General features: G+C 28.8%; 4 protein-coding genes and 1 non-coding gene across 11 annotated transcripts in view; 2 read left to right on the top strand and 3 right to left on the bottom strand.

The window, feature by feature from the left end:
• Positions 1-1,381: 1,381 nt before the first annotated feature.
• LOC127063666 (centrosomal protein of 97 kDa) lies at positions 1,382-7,671 on the top strand. 2 transcript variants are annotated; one of them, XM_050993674.1, is made up of 12 exons: positions 1,382-1,482; positions 1,718-1,869; positions 2,090-2,248; positions 2,319-2,420; positions 2,520-2,716; positions 2,950-3,033; positions 3,137-3,432; positions 3,600-3,692; positions 4,302-4,502; positions 4,579-5,317; positions 5,388-5,610; positions 5,677-7,671. In XM_050993674.1, the coding sequence occupies exons 1-12, from the start codon at positions 1,470-1,472 to the stop codon at positions 6,268-6,270; spliced, it is 2,853 nt and encodes a 950-aa protein (XP_050849631.1). In that variant the 5' UTR covers positions 1,382-1,469; the 3' UTR covers positions 6,271-7,671. The 2 variants fall into 2 exon arrangements, with proteins under 2 accessions (XP_050849631.1, XP_050849632.1); XM_050993675.1 differs by lacking the exon at positions 3,600-3,692 and having other exon boundaries at positions 1,383-1,482.
• A 146-nt stretch (positions 7,672-7,817) lies between these two features.
• Positions 7,818-10,086, bottom strand: LOC127063672 (uncharacterized). 3 transcript variants are annotated; one of them, XM_050993690.1, is made up of 6 exons: positions 9,575-10,085; positions 9,365-9,502; positions 9,001-9,299; positions 8,789-8,923; positions 8,433-8,687; positions 7,818-8,372 (listed from the first exon to the last, which is right to left on the bottom strand). In XM_050993690.1, the coding sequence occupies exons 1-6, from the start codon at positions 9,579-9,581 to the stop codon at positions 8,151-8,153; spliced, it is 1,056 nt and encodes a 351-aa protein (XP_050849647.1). In that variant the 5' UTR covers positions 9,582-10,085; the 3' UTR covers positions 7,818-8,150. The 3 variants fall into 3 exon arrangements, with proteins under 3 accessions (XP_050849647.1, XP_050849645.1, XP_050849648.1); XM_050993688.1 differs by having other exon boundaries at positions 9,694-10,085; XM_050993691.1 differs by lacking the exon at positions 8,433-8,687 and having other exon boundaries at positions 9,694-10,086.
• A 253-nt stretch (positions 10,087-10,339) lies between these two features.
• On the bottom strand, positions 10,340-10,411 carry Trnaq-cug (transfer RNA glutamine (anticodon CUG)). Its single transcript has one exon. It is a non-coding gene; the product is annotated as a tRNA-Gln (tRNA).
• Positions 10,412-10,775: 364 nt separating this feature from the next.
• LOC127063673 (NEDD4 family-interacting protein 1-like) lies at positions 10,776-13,211 on the bottom strand. Of its 3 annotated transcripts, none has more exons than XM_050993692.1 (6): positions 13,062-13,211; positions 12,397-12,546; positions 12,175-12,315; positions 11,974-12,097; positions 11,704-11,889; positions 10,776-11,641 (listed from the first exon to the last, which is right to left on the bottom strand). In XM_050993692.1, exons 1-6 carry the CDS (start codon positions 13,086-13,088, stop codon positions 11,538-11,540), a joined length of 732 nt encoding a protein of 243 aa, XP_050849649.1. In that variant the 5' UTR covers positions 13,089-13,211; the 3' UTR covers positions 10,776-11,537. The 3 variants fall into 3 exon arrangements, with proteins under 3 accessions (XP_050849649.1, XP_050849651.1, XP_050849650.1); XM_050993694.1 differs by lacking the exon at positions 13,062-13,211 and adding an exon at positions 12,708-12,855; XM_050993693.1 differs by lacking the exon at positions 13,062-13,211 and adding an exon at positions 12,620-12,746.
• The window catches only part of LOC127063671 (cytokine-like nuclear factor N-PAC), a 31,020-nt gene continuing 30,254 nt past the window's right edge, over positions 13,072-13,837 (top strand). The window contains exons 1-3 of one of the 2 annotated variants that reach the window (XM_050993687.1): positions 13,072-13,220; positions 13,435-13,516; positions 13,603-13,754. Coding sequence is in view for 1 of the 2 variants with exons in the window: in XM_050993686.1 (XP_050849643.1) it covers positions 13,775-13,809 (35 nt within the window). In the remaining variant the exon portion in view is untranslated. Of the gene's footprint in view, positions 13,221-13,434; positions 13,517-13,602; positions 13,810-13,837 lie in introns of both variants that reach the window. The other variant, XM_050993686.1, reaches the window with a different exon arrangement.

Here is a 13,837-nt window from a genome sequence, read left to right as displayed (position 1 = left end):
TTATATCTTATGGAACGTATCTATCATTATTTCCGAAAGTTTTCGTATCATAAGCGAGTAACGTATCATAAGATACAATTAATTTAAAAATAAAAAGAGAGAAAGAGAATTTAGAAAAAGAATTATCTTTTTATTTAGATTATGCGAATGTCTACTTGCATATTAATAGGATTTTACATTCAAATTTATGGCATAAATTGTCAACAATGAAAGAGCGCTATTCAATGACAGAAAAGTCAAATTTCGTCGTAATATCTTGGCATACGGTGTTTACAAAACTCAATGAATATCATTATTGTATCAATAGTAACTTACATTAAATTACAGAATGGAATACTTTTTATTATTCTATAAGGTCTAAGGTATATTTTATATATTTGATATTTCATATATTTGACGAGATTTGATCGTGACGAATTTTAAAATTCTCTCTTTCCTTAGTTTTTTTTTTTTTTTTTTAAAGCTACTGCTTTTAATACTTAATAATAATGCAGATGCATAATGATTTAAATAATAATTCAATAATTTTATAATTAATAATAATGGAAGAGGAATGGAGTTCACAACTATAACAAATTATAAAATATGTTTAATTGCAAAGCATTATTACTTTTGAAGAATGTTTAAATATAAAATGTTAATAGTAAGTAACATTTATATTTACAATGTTTTGATAATAAAAAAACATTTAGTTGTAAAATTTTAATAATAAGAAATTAGCAATAGTATTATCATGGCGTTTTATTAAAGTATGTATATTATATATAATATATAAATATAATATATATTTTTAACATTTTTAAATCATCGATCCATTCAATGCCATTGAAGAATTCATCATTGATTTAGACTTTTATACATAATTATTCAATGATGAAATCTGTTGAAATTTTCCTGAAAAAAAGTTTTAACCACTCGGGATTCGAACTCGAGCCACTAAATTTGTAACTCAGCTTGCTGACAACGTAACTACTTCATAGTGTTGCACCTAAGTGCAAAATAAATAGAGAGGAATATATATAACTAATAAAAAAAGAAACTTGGTCGCATGAAGAAGTATAATACCCCACCATGTGGAATTAACAGCCGCAGTTTGGCAACGCCATCTGGATTTTTCGATCGCATAATTTAAAAATCAATAATGCAAAGTTATCGTAAACAGAGTAAAAAATATGTATTATTGACCATATATGTTAATTATATTATGAAATATTCAAATTATCCCATATAATCCTATACAAGCGATAGGAACTGTGAACTTCTTATTTTTCACGAATTAATTTTCTCTTTATGAACGTATGCTTTATAGTATTCATTTATCAAAATTATATGAACTTAGTAATTCATATAATTTTGATAATTGAATCAACTAAAAATTATAAATTTTTAAAGTTATAGTTATATTATATCTTGAGTGGACAGTGATCGTGAGGACATCTTTATAGCGTCTATGAATTATTGTATTCATCATGGCTTCAACGGGTTAGTGTTTAGTAAAAATTGATGTCTATGTTATTTTGTAAACACCATTTGGAGTTAGAAATGTTGTCATTAGTGTTGTTAGATTTTATTTTTTTACAAATGTAGAAGTTTTCAATTGATTTCTGGCATGCAAGAAACCTAATTTTTTCATGCTCGTGTTCCAAGTGTTTTTGACATTTCACATTTTTCTTTTATGTTTTAATAACGTTTAATAAAAGTAATATTTTACCTTTAGAGTCTTTGGTATGCGATACGCTCGATTTAAGCGGTCAAGGTCTTAAAAAGCTTGCTCGATGCCCATCTGATGCTGAAATCAGTACATTAATCTTAGATGACAATGAGCTTCAACGTCTTGATAATCTTGATTCATATCACAGAATTAACAAGGTATTTGTTATTGTATTAACAAACTGTCATAATAACATCAAATACATTATACAGTAACATTATACATTATATAATAACATTATAATAATATTAAATTTAATTATGTTAATATCCTTCTCGCTATAAGCTTTGTTATTTGGTTATTTGGTATAATAAATGTGAATTTGTCTTGATTTAATATCTAATATGAAACATAATAAAATAAATTAATAAATTTCAGCTTTCAATAGTAAGAAACCAATTATTACGAATGTATGGTGTATCAAAATTACATAATCTTGTAACCCTTAATTTAGCTAATAATGGTATATTAACAATAGAGGGAATAAAAGATATGATAAACTTACAAACACTGTGTTTAGCAGGTAATAATATAAAGGTAAGTAACTTTATGTTGAATAAATATATGTCTTATAAATCATATGGTAATGTTAATGAAACGGTTTCAGTCCATTGAACATTTACATTCAAATACTAAGTTGGAACATCTAGACTTATCTGAAAATAGTATCAGCCACATTTCTGATATTTCATATTTACGTAATCTTAAGGTATAAAATTTAAATACTTGATGTCTTAATCTTTTTTTAATCATAGTCGTTTGCATGTACTTTTATTTTTTTGTTCTTATCATATCCGTTATGTTTTAGGAACTTTTCTTGCATAATAATCGCATAATCACGTTACGGCAGTGTGAACGCTACTTACCCACCTCATTAGAAACATTTACATTAGCAAATAACAGCATTACTGATTTGAATGAAATGTCTCATTTAGCTAATTTAAAGAATTTGATCAATTTTTCAATTGCTAACAATCCATGTGTTAGTATAACAGGTAATAGTATGTATCCTTTCGATAGTAGCATAATTCTTGCTTATGTACTAACCAACACTTAGTATGAATTAAATATATTTGTATGCAATTAAACACCCTATTTCTTGATATTACTTATAATTCTTAGAATTTTCATAAAATTTATTATGATATATTATCTGAGACTGCTAGATGCAAATGAAACATAAATACTGCTTTTAGTATTAAGGCAATAGCATATTCTTCTTAACACATAGTTTATAGTGGATTTGATTATCGTCCATTTGTTATCAATTGGTGTATGAGTCTCAAGTCGATTGATGGTTATGCAGTGGATCCTATAGAAAGGTAGGTATACATAGAAGTACATGCATTTCACATTAGCTGATAAAATAAAGTACAAATATTAAATAAAATGATTGATAACTTAATGGAATTAATCTTTACATAGTTTAAAAGCAGAATGGCTATATTCTCAAGGAAGAGGCAGACAATTCCGTGTTGGTGAGCATGCACTTCTTGCTCAATATTTAGCATCTGTCTGTCCCCTTTCAGGGGAATCTTTAGAGAATGAAACTGACAGGAAACTTAGGCTAATTTTGAGTAAAGCACAACACCACCAGCAGCAACTCAGTCAGCAGAGTGACACAGGAAGTGTACATAGCTTAAGTAGCGTCGGAGTAACTCCTTCTCCTGCTGCTAGACGTAGACTTAATCATAACAGGACAAGTTCTCCAAGAAGGCCTAGTGAGTTTAACATCATCTTATTATTTATATAATATTATATGCAAAATTCACATTTTTTGTTAGTAAAAATTACTAGGATTTGCTCTACCATTTTTAATTTATTATAGTAAGATGCAGCAATAGCAATAATATGTACGTACATCCTAGTCATAATCTGTTTTCTCTAGTTACACCAATGTTGACATACTATGAAGATAAATGCTTACAATCACCAAAATTTTATGAGGCAAAATACTGTGTCTGCCATTCACCTTGCAAAGGTACCCTGAGTCAAAGAGCAGATTTTAATATATATATTTATATATATATCTATGGTTACGTGGTACATGTGTGTAGGAATTTAAATAATAGATTAAAAATACTTAGTATTTACAAATATATTTAAAATACTCGGAGATAGATAGATTCAAATACCAGTCACAAATTTAATATAACTTCAAGAAAAAATTTACCACAAAATGACCATTACATTTACTGTCTATATAATAATTCAATATTATCTATTAAATTTGAAAAAATATTTAATATTAAATCACTTTTCATTTTTTCATCCTACACACATCTGTATCTTTCAAGCATAGTACTTATTAAGCAGTTGCTTTTTTAGGCTTATAGAGCAAATGAATTTGGTGAATGAAAGCAAGAACAATGTTATAAGCTATCTAGGTGCATTTAACAATATAAAGATCAATATTTTATATAGTTCAACGTTTCATCTACATTGTTTCATTTTAGTACATTAACTTAAATTACTGATGATGGTTTCATTTGCACGCTTTTGCTAGCAATTGCTAGCAGTATATTATCCGAATGTATTATTATATTTATAGCTCATACTAAACATTCCTAACGTTGTTACATTTTATTAGATTCATCAAGAAATTCTATAAGAATGAGGTCACCAGATAGAATGGTTTCCAGTTGCCATACAGATACTATGGTTTCTTCCTGTCATACTTTATTTAATAATGATCATGAATCATTGATGACGCAAAGTTTAGATCCAAATATGCTTTGTAATACTTTGAATAATAAAACAGCAAATAATTCTGGATTAGAAGATATGGAAGGTAAAACTAAAAATAAAATATAACATTTTTGATTTGCTCAAGCTAGAATTGTGTAAAAAGGAATTTTTATTTATAGAAACATCAAGTCCTCTACAAGCTGCTACAAAACTAGTGCCAGTTCCAGAATCTCTAATGAGTCCAGATTTTCGGCCGCCTTCTGGATTATCGAAAGTTTTACCTAAAACTCCACCAAGTAAATTAAATTCACCATGCCAAGTAACTATTCCTGCAAAAGCTTCTACAGATGGAGATGCAAAGGCAATTCCTATAATAAACACAGTAAATCCTATGGCAAAAACGAATCTTGGTGCTTTGAAAGCAAATGCACTTGTGAAGAGTAATTCAGCAACAAATTGCTCTGTTGGAAAACCAAACATTGCCAAACCTGTTATTACAAATACTAATGGAAAGTGTCCTCACAGTGTGAAAATTAACAATTATGTACAGAGCAAAACATTACCTGCAAAACGTAATACCAAAAGTTCGCCCTATTTAGGAAGAAATATACAAAGACCTAAAAGTGCATGTGACAGAAATAAGTCTAGCTTAATAAAAAGGGGAAAAGATGGAGATGGAGATAATGTAGCACTTAGCAGTGACGAAGATAGCGAAGTATGTCAAGCAAAACTGGATAGCATTAGAAGTAGAGCAATACAAAGACGACAAGAGGATAGTAATAAAGATCAAGATCGTACAGAGAAAGCAGCAATTTGTATTCAAAGAATGTGGAGAGGCTATCATACTAGGAATCTTAATAAAAAAGCAACTACTATACTAAAGACTATTGAAATGATGAGAACAAATAAATATATTCAGTAAGTTATTATTTGTTTCTATATTAAATAACAATTTATTACATCGATGAATATATCATTGCCATTCTAGAAAATTATCTACTGATATGGAAGCAACAAGAACTGCATTGGAAAGTGAACATAAACTGCAATTGCTACAAATGCAAGCTATTAACGCATTATGGAAGAAGGTTGTCAGCTTACAACCTGGAGGTAGTCGTGAAAATACGAGTAATGAAAGTGAAACTACTGTACAGCCAAATGCAGATGTTGTAACAAATCTAGCGCAAACGTGCAATTTATTACATACTCAGGTGAGTTAATATTATACCAATAATTCATATGACACAACAAAAAATAATTCGGTTATTTGTGTACAGGTACAACAATTACAAGATTCAATGTCGGAAATAAGACGGTGTATGTCAAGTATGCAACCAAAATCAATACTTGTTGACAATGGAGTTGCAACTCAAACAGAAATTTCAGCTGTTCATACACCTGCTGGTGAAGAAAATACATTTCCTTATGCTAGACCTAACAGACCACAATCTTTGCCAATACATCAAACAATACACGAGGGAAATGAAAATAAAAGCTTTGCATCCAATTTAGTAGATAGTGTTCTTAAAAAAGTATCACAATCGACCGATACAACTGATGATGAGGTGAACACAGATATTTTAAATTCTAATGAAAATCAAGAACTTCTCAATTCCAATGAACATCCGGATATGTTCAAGAGTTGTGAAGAAATCATAGAGCCCGAATTTAGAGATGTGGTAGATAGTAAAATAACAAATGAATATGAAGGAATAATTGATAATACTGAGATCGGTGGTGAGGTCTGTGAAGAAACACTGTGCAAGGAATTACATAATCTTATTGAAACTGAAAATTCTGTTCCAAACGCAGATATGGAGAAACAAAATAATACCAACGAATTTCAAAAAGAAGGATTAAATGCTGATTAAATGTGGTGAATCCTATAGAGAATCTCTTATAATTGTATGTCTCGATAATAAGTTACAAAAAGTGAAATTAATTTTTTGAAAACATTGCTCTGTGTGCAGAATGATTGATAAATACGAAAACAAAATTGAATATTGTAAATAATTGAGAGGAAAAGCTCCTAATCATAGCCATAGTGACATATGATATGCGTAGTAGTAAATCGATGTATGTTCAGTAGCAGCGCTTTTTTTACCATTTTTAAAAAATAATGAAATACCGATCAGGAATTAAAAAGCTGCCACACGTCCAATGATATAATAACATGGTTAAAGGAAAACTAAAAATATATACTTATAAGCAATTATCATTGATCTAAAAGTTTAATTGCACTTATAAAGCAATTATGGAAGTTTTCCGTCCATGTATTTAAGTACAGGACATTTTATTAATGTACAAAATAAGCATTCCTAGCACTCAGTATTAAGAACCTCTTTTCTTTTAAAAAATGTAATAAAAAATCTGATTGTATGTACAGGAAGAGCAATTCTGCACATTTGACATATTGATGGCTAATGCCTTTTGTCAATTTTCAGGAATAAGTAGCTACTGTGTATATGAAGATAGAATTTTATTCACATAAACATTTTCCAAACTAGAAAATTAGATTTAACAAATTTATAATTACTACTTATTAATTATTTAATATTTATTTAATATTATTGATTCCAATGATGAGAATTTAGTATTATTATCATGAACGAAATGAATGGATTGTCAGTTAAATAGAGACATAAGACTTTTTTCTCTAGTCAATAGAATATATAGTTCACATATTTAAGCGTATTATTAATTAATTATAGAATTGTTATGTAGGTATGCATGTTATATTGAAAATTAACAACCGATATTATATCAAGCAATAGAATTATATTTTGATTTTAATAATCTAGCATTAATACGTTTTTGCATATCTGTACACTTTTAACATGGTGATTGTAAGCACATAAATATAACAAGCAAGCACTGCTTTAAAAAAAATATATACTCAGAAGGAGTGGATATAAATTAGTTTTAATACTTCACGAATCTCATTTTTATATGTTTTGAGAATTTTCTTAGTATGACCATTTATAATTTACTGTATTTATTCAATATGATATAATATATTAATTTACGATGTATCATTAATAGACGAAAAAAGTATGTACATGGATTTGGATATATATAAAGTGATAAAATGTTAAGAACATCTTCAGTGAAATATTTTTTATTTTCTTTAGTTTATATTTTATTTATGTTTTTACTACGATATATTAAAAATAAAAAAAAAATATATTAAAAATAAAAATAAAAAAACACATACATTGTCATAAATATTACAAGTAGTATTAATGCAAAGCAGTGTGTGCCTTGTTAGAACTATTCACTTGCTTTTCTATGTTTTGAGTTGCATGGTATTAGTTCACTATACAAATATAATCTAAAGTTTTAATATTCAGCATTAACTTGAACAGACAGAAATGAATAATCAAAGATCAAGAAAGTATATGAATTTATAAACATAAAAATTTGTATTTATTTTACACCCCAAATATTTTATTTACTTTGTAATTATACAAAGCACCTACAGTCTACTGAATCGTAGAAGTTGTGTATGTATACAGCACTTATTTCTTACAGACTATTTATTATTATATTTATGATTACAAGTAATTCAACAATATGCAAATTTTTTAATGCGATAACATTTATGTTTCTTATAGTTGAAAAAACTATGTAATGCGAATTTATCTTTTTATACTAATTTGTACTTCAGACACATACCATAATTGTCATGTTTGTATTCATTACTATTATAAATCCTATTATCCTGACACAATATATTATTAAAATTACTATGTTAGTTTTTGAACATTCTTTGACAGGTGGCTTTTTCTACTGCTAAATAGGAATTCATCACCTTCTTTACTTTTTCAATTTCTTTTAAAATGTCTTTATTGTTGGGACATTCTGCAAGTGAATGTTTTAAGTCTGCCAAACCAGCTTCGTATTCATTTAGACCCATGTATGCTTGTCCTCTTCGAAAAAATGCCTTACCATTCGATGGATCTATTTCCAACACCTAAATGTTATATTAAGATTAAATATAGAATATAAATAACTTTTATATCAGGGAACCTACCTCATTACATAATTTAACTGTACTGCGATAATCTTTTTTTTTCAATTGTACAGCAGCTAGATTTAATATTGTTGTTACTTTAAGACCTGTTGCAGAATCACCTAAAGTGTCAGGCATATCACTCAATCTTATCATCCATTCATAATAACGCAATGCTTTTTTATACTTTCTGCCTGCATCTACATAATTCTTCATTGAAAAATAACTGTTTCCCGAATCTTTTATTTTTTTAATAACCTCTGAGACATACTTGTACTACAAATTTTGGTAATTACCAGAGCTTGATAACTTTATATAAAATTAAATAAAGGATGAAAAAATGACACCAATTACATTTATATCGAATAAATACTTACGGTTAGTCTATCAGTATACAATGCATAATCCCAGTCTTCTGGCCATGGGGTATATATATCTTCTGAACCATCATTTTCCTCCAAGTTCCAATTTTCTCCTCTTTTCAATTCTCCACAATTAATTATACAAATTTTCTGATGATGACAATAATAATACGTAGTGATAACAAAGATAAAATAGTATATGAATAGTTATAGAATAAGAGCATTACCTCAACAGGCAGATCCTTGACAACTGGTACGTTATTAATTTCTGTTACTATTCCCATACCTTTTATAACTTTGCCAAAAACTACATTAGTATTATCTAAATGTATGCAAGGAACAGTAGTGATGATGAACTGAGAACTGTTGCTATCAGGATGACCTTCATTTACCATGCTCAATAATCCTCCTTGCGAATGTGAAATTTGAAAAGATTCATCCTCAAAATGTGGACCATATATACTTTCACCGCCAGTTCCATCAAAATTAATAATATCTCCTCCTTGAATCATAAACTGAGGTATCACTGAAATCAAATTAAAAAAGTTAATACATAGAAGGATATGTGATTTAAAAATTGATACTACATACCTTTATGAAATATGGATCCTTTGTAATGTAATTTCTTATTATTAGTACCATTTCCCTTTTCTCCCGTACACAAAGCTCGAAAATTTTCCGCCGTTCGTGGTGTAACATCCTTAAATAGTTCTATCACAATCCTTCCCACTAAATCAGTATGAAATCACCAATATATAAGTAACACTAATGTTACAATCGTGAAAAGGCATAAATATTTACCAAGCATTAAACGTACGAGAACGACTTTATGAAAGACACTCAAATAATTGTTAATCGCGCGCCATAGAATGAAACAATCTTCCTTGTGCCGAAATTATTTAATTTCTATTCCCAAGTACCTTTTTCTGTTCCAATCGCAACATCTAGAAACACTAATGGATTCTTTTCGAACACATCCATTTGATCCTCCAAAGGACGTTTCATGTTTCATTTAACAAATTCGCAAATTAACAAAGTTTATAATAAAACTTATCATATGCAATTTCTTACAACTTCCATAACATTGATAACGATATTACATCGTAAGAATCAACCAATATAAACTAATGTCATAGACAAGTTATAAGATAGATTTAACATTCTATGGAATTGAATTATCTATGGTAAACAGTTTACTGTTGAATTTGCAATTCAATTAGAATTCAAAGTTAATTGCACTTTAATAATTTCTCTTAAGTCTGCTGAATCATGGACGAAGTCAATGATCCACTTTGTCGATGAACATTACATTGAATTATTATTACTTTTTCTTTAGTAGGACAGATGGCAACATCATCGTACAAACTCAATAAAAGGAATAAGTTCTAACATACAATGTAAAATATAGGATAATGCATGCATGAGTTTTAATTCATCGATTTTTAATATTATATTACAAGTTAAATACATAATAACGTATATAATAAATAATAATAAGAATTACGTATTATAATTTGAATAATAAATCACAAAAAAAAAAAGAAAGAAAGGAAAGAGGCAGCGGGCAGGTCCCACCGAGATTTGAACTCGGATCGCTGGATTCAGAGTCCAGAATGCTAACCATTACACCATGAGACCTTCCGAATTGTGGATGTTTGAATTGTACAATAACAATACTTTATATATCTTTTCGTAAAAACTAAAAATGTCAAGTCATGTAACTGCGAAGAAATATATTTAAAATAAAATACATTATATTAATTTTTAATGTTTCTAAAAAGTGTAAATTCAAAATAAAATATATTATATTAATTTTTAATGTTTCTAAAAAATGTAAATTAATTTTTTCCAAAAGGATAAATTTGTTTAGGAAGAGGATTTAAAATAAGGATATGACGTTTTTTTCTTATTTTTTCTGGTTATCCTTTTTTCTCCTTTCTTTCTATCTATAATGAAAAAATATTAATAAAATTGTTGAGAAAATGACGAATAATGCATAATGTTATGTATAATAATAATAATTTTTAATATATTGGTGTATAATATTGATATCATTAACCTATACATATGAATTCAGCAGGAATTCTGTCTATATATATATAAATTATAATAACATGTATATATATATATAAACAAGCAATTGTTTATTAGGATGTTATAAGAATCATATATAGTTAAATATCTATAAGCTATCTAGTGCTAGTGTGTATTACACAATATCACTATCAAAAGTTTTTCCCTCTGTACTTAATAATATTTTTTATTTTTTCAATATTCCTTTCTAAGCAATCCTCATACATTTGGGCCTTTAAACAATTCTTTCACTCATAATATCATACTTATGAGAAATACTTTTATTTATAGCACACATCATATATCTATTGATATCTTGGACAATATTGCACAAAACAATGCACAAATAATTTGTCTTTTGAAGCATTGTATGTGCTACTTGAACAATAAAAATGTACAGATTTTTTTCTACTTTATAACAATGGGTAGTGTGCGCAAACTAATTTTTCTTTGACTTCCTTGCTTTATTAATTTGCCTTATTACACTTATTTATTATTCCTGCTAAGAAGTGTACTTGGCAAATTATTTTGAAAATTTTTCTGTACTAGTTTATTACGATTGATTAATATAAGAGCTATATAAAGTATTGATTTTAATGGGTGTCGATTATATATTATACAAATACAACCCCAAATAGAAATGCTGCTTTTTTTCTAAAGCCAAGATGGGTAAAAGTGCATGTTTAAAAACTTAATAGAAAAACAATAAGCGTTCCTGCGCACTACCAGAAAGTAGTCTCCATCCACGTTTAATATTCAAATACTGGATGATAGCGCGTACACAAATTAGAATACCTATAATGTAAAAATCCATTAGCATATAATCATTTAATGCAGAGATCATAAATTGTACTAACCAAATGCCATTATCAACCACCACAGCCATGAGTTCTCTCGCGAAGCAAGATCAGTAGAATGTTTAACAATCAATGTCCATTTCGTCAATGAAAGGCCAAAACCAGATAATGCTCCATAACGAGAAGCAATTGTATGACAGAAGCACATCAATAGAAGAAATCCAATCCAGTTGAATAAGAAAGCAACTATAACAAAAATTAAGATAATAAATATATTATTTTTACTAAGAATAAAAATAATCCAAAAGAAAAGAAGGAAATGTATTTTACCCAAGAATGCTGTAAAAAACATAAAATCAGTGCCAAGTAATCCGCTTTCTGGATCTCCTTCTGCAGCCTCTGTGTCTATAGCAAGAATTGTCAGTGGTTGTTGTTGTGGTCTGATACTACCAGGCTGTAAGAAATACATGTAAAGATGATTAAATGATTAAAAAGAAATGAAAAAATTTATTATAAGATCTATGAAATTACCATATGTATTTGAGGATGAGGTTCTCCTTGTAATGTTTTTTCACGTTGTACTTCTTCATAGCTAGGTAGTTTTGTAGCTACCTCATAAGGAGGTGGGGCTGAAAAATCTGGTTTAGGTGGTGGTATTTCTTCACCCTCGCCCTATTACATTATGTCATATAATATTATGTTATTTAAAGTTCATTTTATATTGTAATATTATACATTGAATAGATATATTACCATTCTAGTTGTAACAGTAGCCTGGGCCACAGATGCGTTGTTGGAATGACCAAGCATACCTCCTTGTATGGCAGGCAGTGTCACAGTCAGTGAAGGTACTTCGTTATTTAGAGATGTTTCACCACTTGTATCATCATTTGTTTGGGATGGCTAAAATATCGTGTCATAATAGTCCAGAAAAAATTGAAGCTTAATGTCTATATACAAAGCAATGAAATATTACTTTCACTTTTTTCTCTCTTTCTCATAAAAGTATCCGCAAAAGAGAATACTAAATAAAAGACGTCAATTGTAAAATTATTCCAACGCACCTTTATGTTCTATTCGTTCTCTTTAGTTTTTAATTTGATTCATAGAAATAAGATCGTAATCAGTTACTCGTCTATAGAAACGAACTTTATGACAGTGTAGGCATAGAAATTTTCATTTTACTATAGTAAAACAAGTGATAAGCAACGGAGAGGAATGTGTGCATTTTTTACTTAGTCAACGCGTGTACTTAAATTCTGTGATGATATTTTTAGATATTTTCTTTTTTTTTTGTATGCATTAGGCAAAAACGTAAAGATGTTCGTCAAACGAGAATGAAGCACAAAGCATCACAAGGAGCGAGTGATGTGTCCTTAAAAGATGATTTACGGTGTCCCGCAACATTCATAACGTACCATATTGTAACGAATGTTACTATCCATTCCCAATCAGATTTGCACGAAACTTGTTAGCAATACTGTAATTTCGTGCGGAAGGTGAAAATTATTTTTAATTACGATAAATGCTGCTTGCAAAATAGGAAAAAAATTCTCGCAATCGATGGCTGACAGCTGGTAAGATTGCAAGCGCCGTGAATTTTATATTTTTTCTGCAGTCACGTCTATCATTTTTTCTTAAATGTTTATCTCATATTTTTTCTGTATGTTGAAAAACCTATTCCCATGCATGTTAGTTAATATCTGCCGTTTTTATAAAAAATCGAACGTATTTCAAGCATGTAGTTTAATTGAAAATAAATTGAAAGTCATTTATATGTTTCATATACAGGCGCTACGCATTGTAAACGAGACTGTAGGACGGGATTGTAGCGTACCGGAATTCATAATTTTACCGGAAGTTTACAAATTAGGTATATTTATATGTAATTTCAATATTTTTTCAACATTTTCAATATACATGCTTTATTTCAATGTATTAATTTAAAAATTTTTTTAGGTCTATGAAAATAAAAAGCAACTTCGTCACAAAGAAAAGAAACGGTTACGCATTTGACTAGAAGATAGAGGAGGGGACGATTTGGATTACGTCGTCGAGCACAAACGACGCTCTGCTCATCAGTCAGTCGCTTGCGGTTCGTGAGCGAAGAGGTAGTGATTATACGTTGATTATGTCTGAAATGTACAAACTAGGTGATTTGGTATGGTGTGTATCAATTGAGTGATAAATTGTT

The sequence above is a fragment of the Vespula vulgaris genome, chromosome 5 (assembly GCF_905475345.1).
Source record: "Vespula vulgaris chromosome 5, iyVesVulg1.1, whole genome shotgun sequence".
In the NCBI taxonomy this organism is placed as follows: Eukaryota; Metazoa; Arthropoda; class Insecta; order Hymenoptera; family Vespidae; genus Vespula; species Vespula vulgaris.
This window is presented reverse-complemented; position numbering and strand designations above follow the sequence as displayed.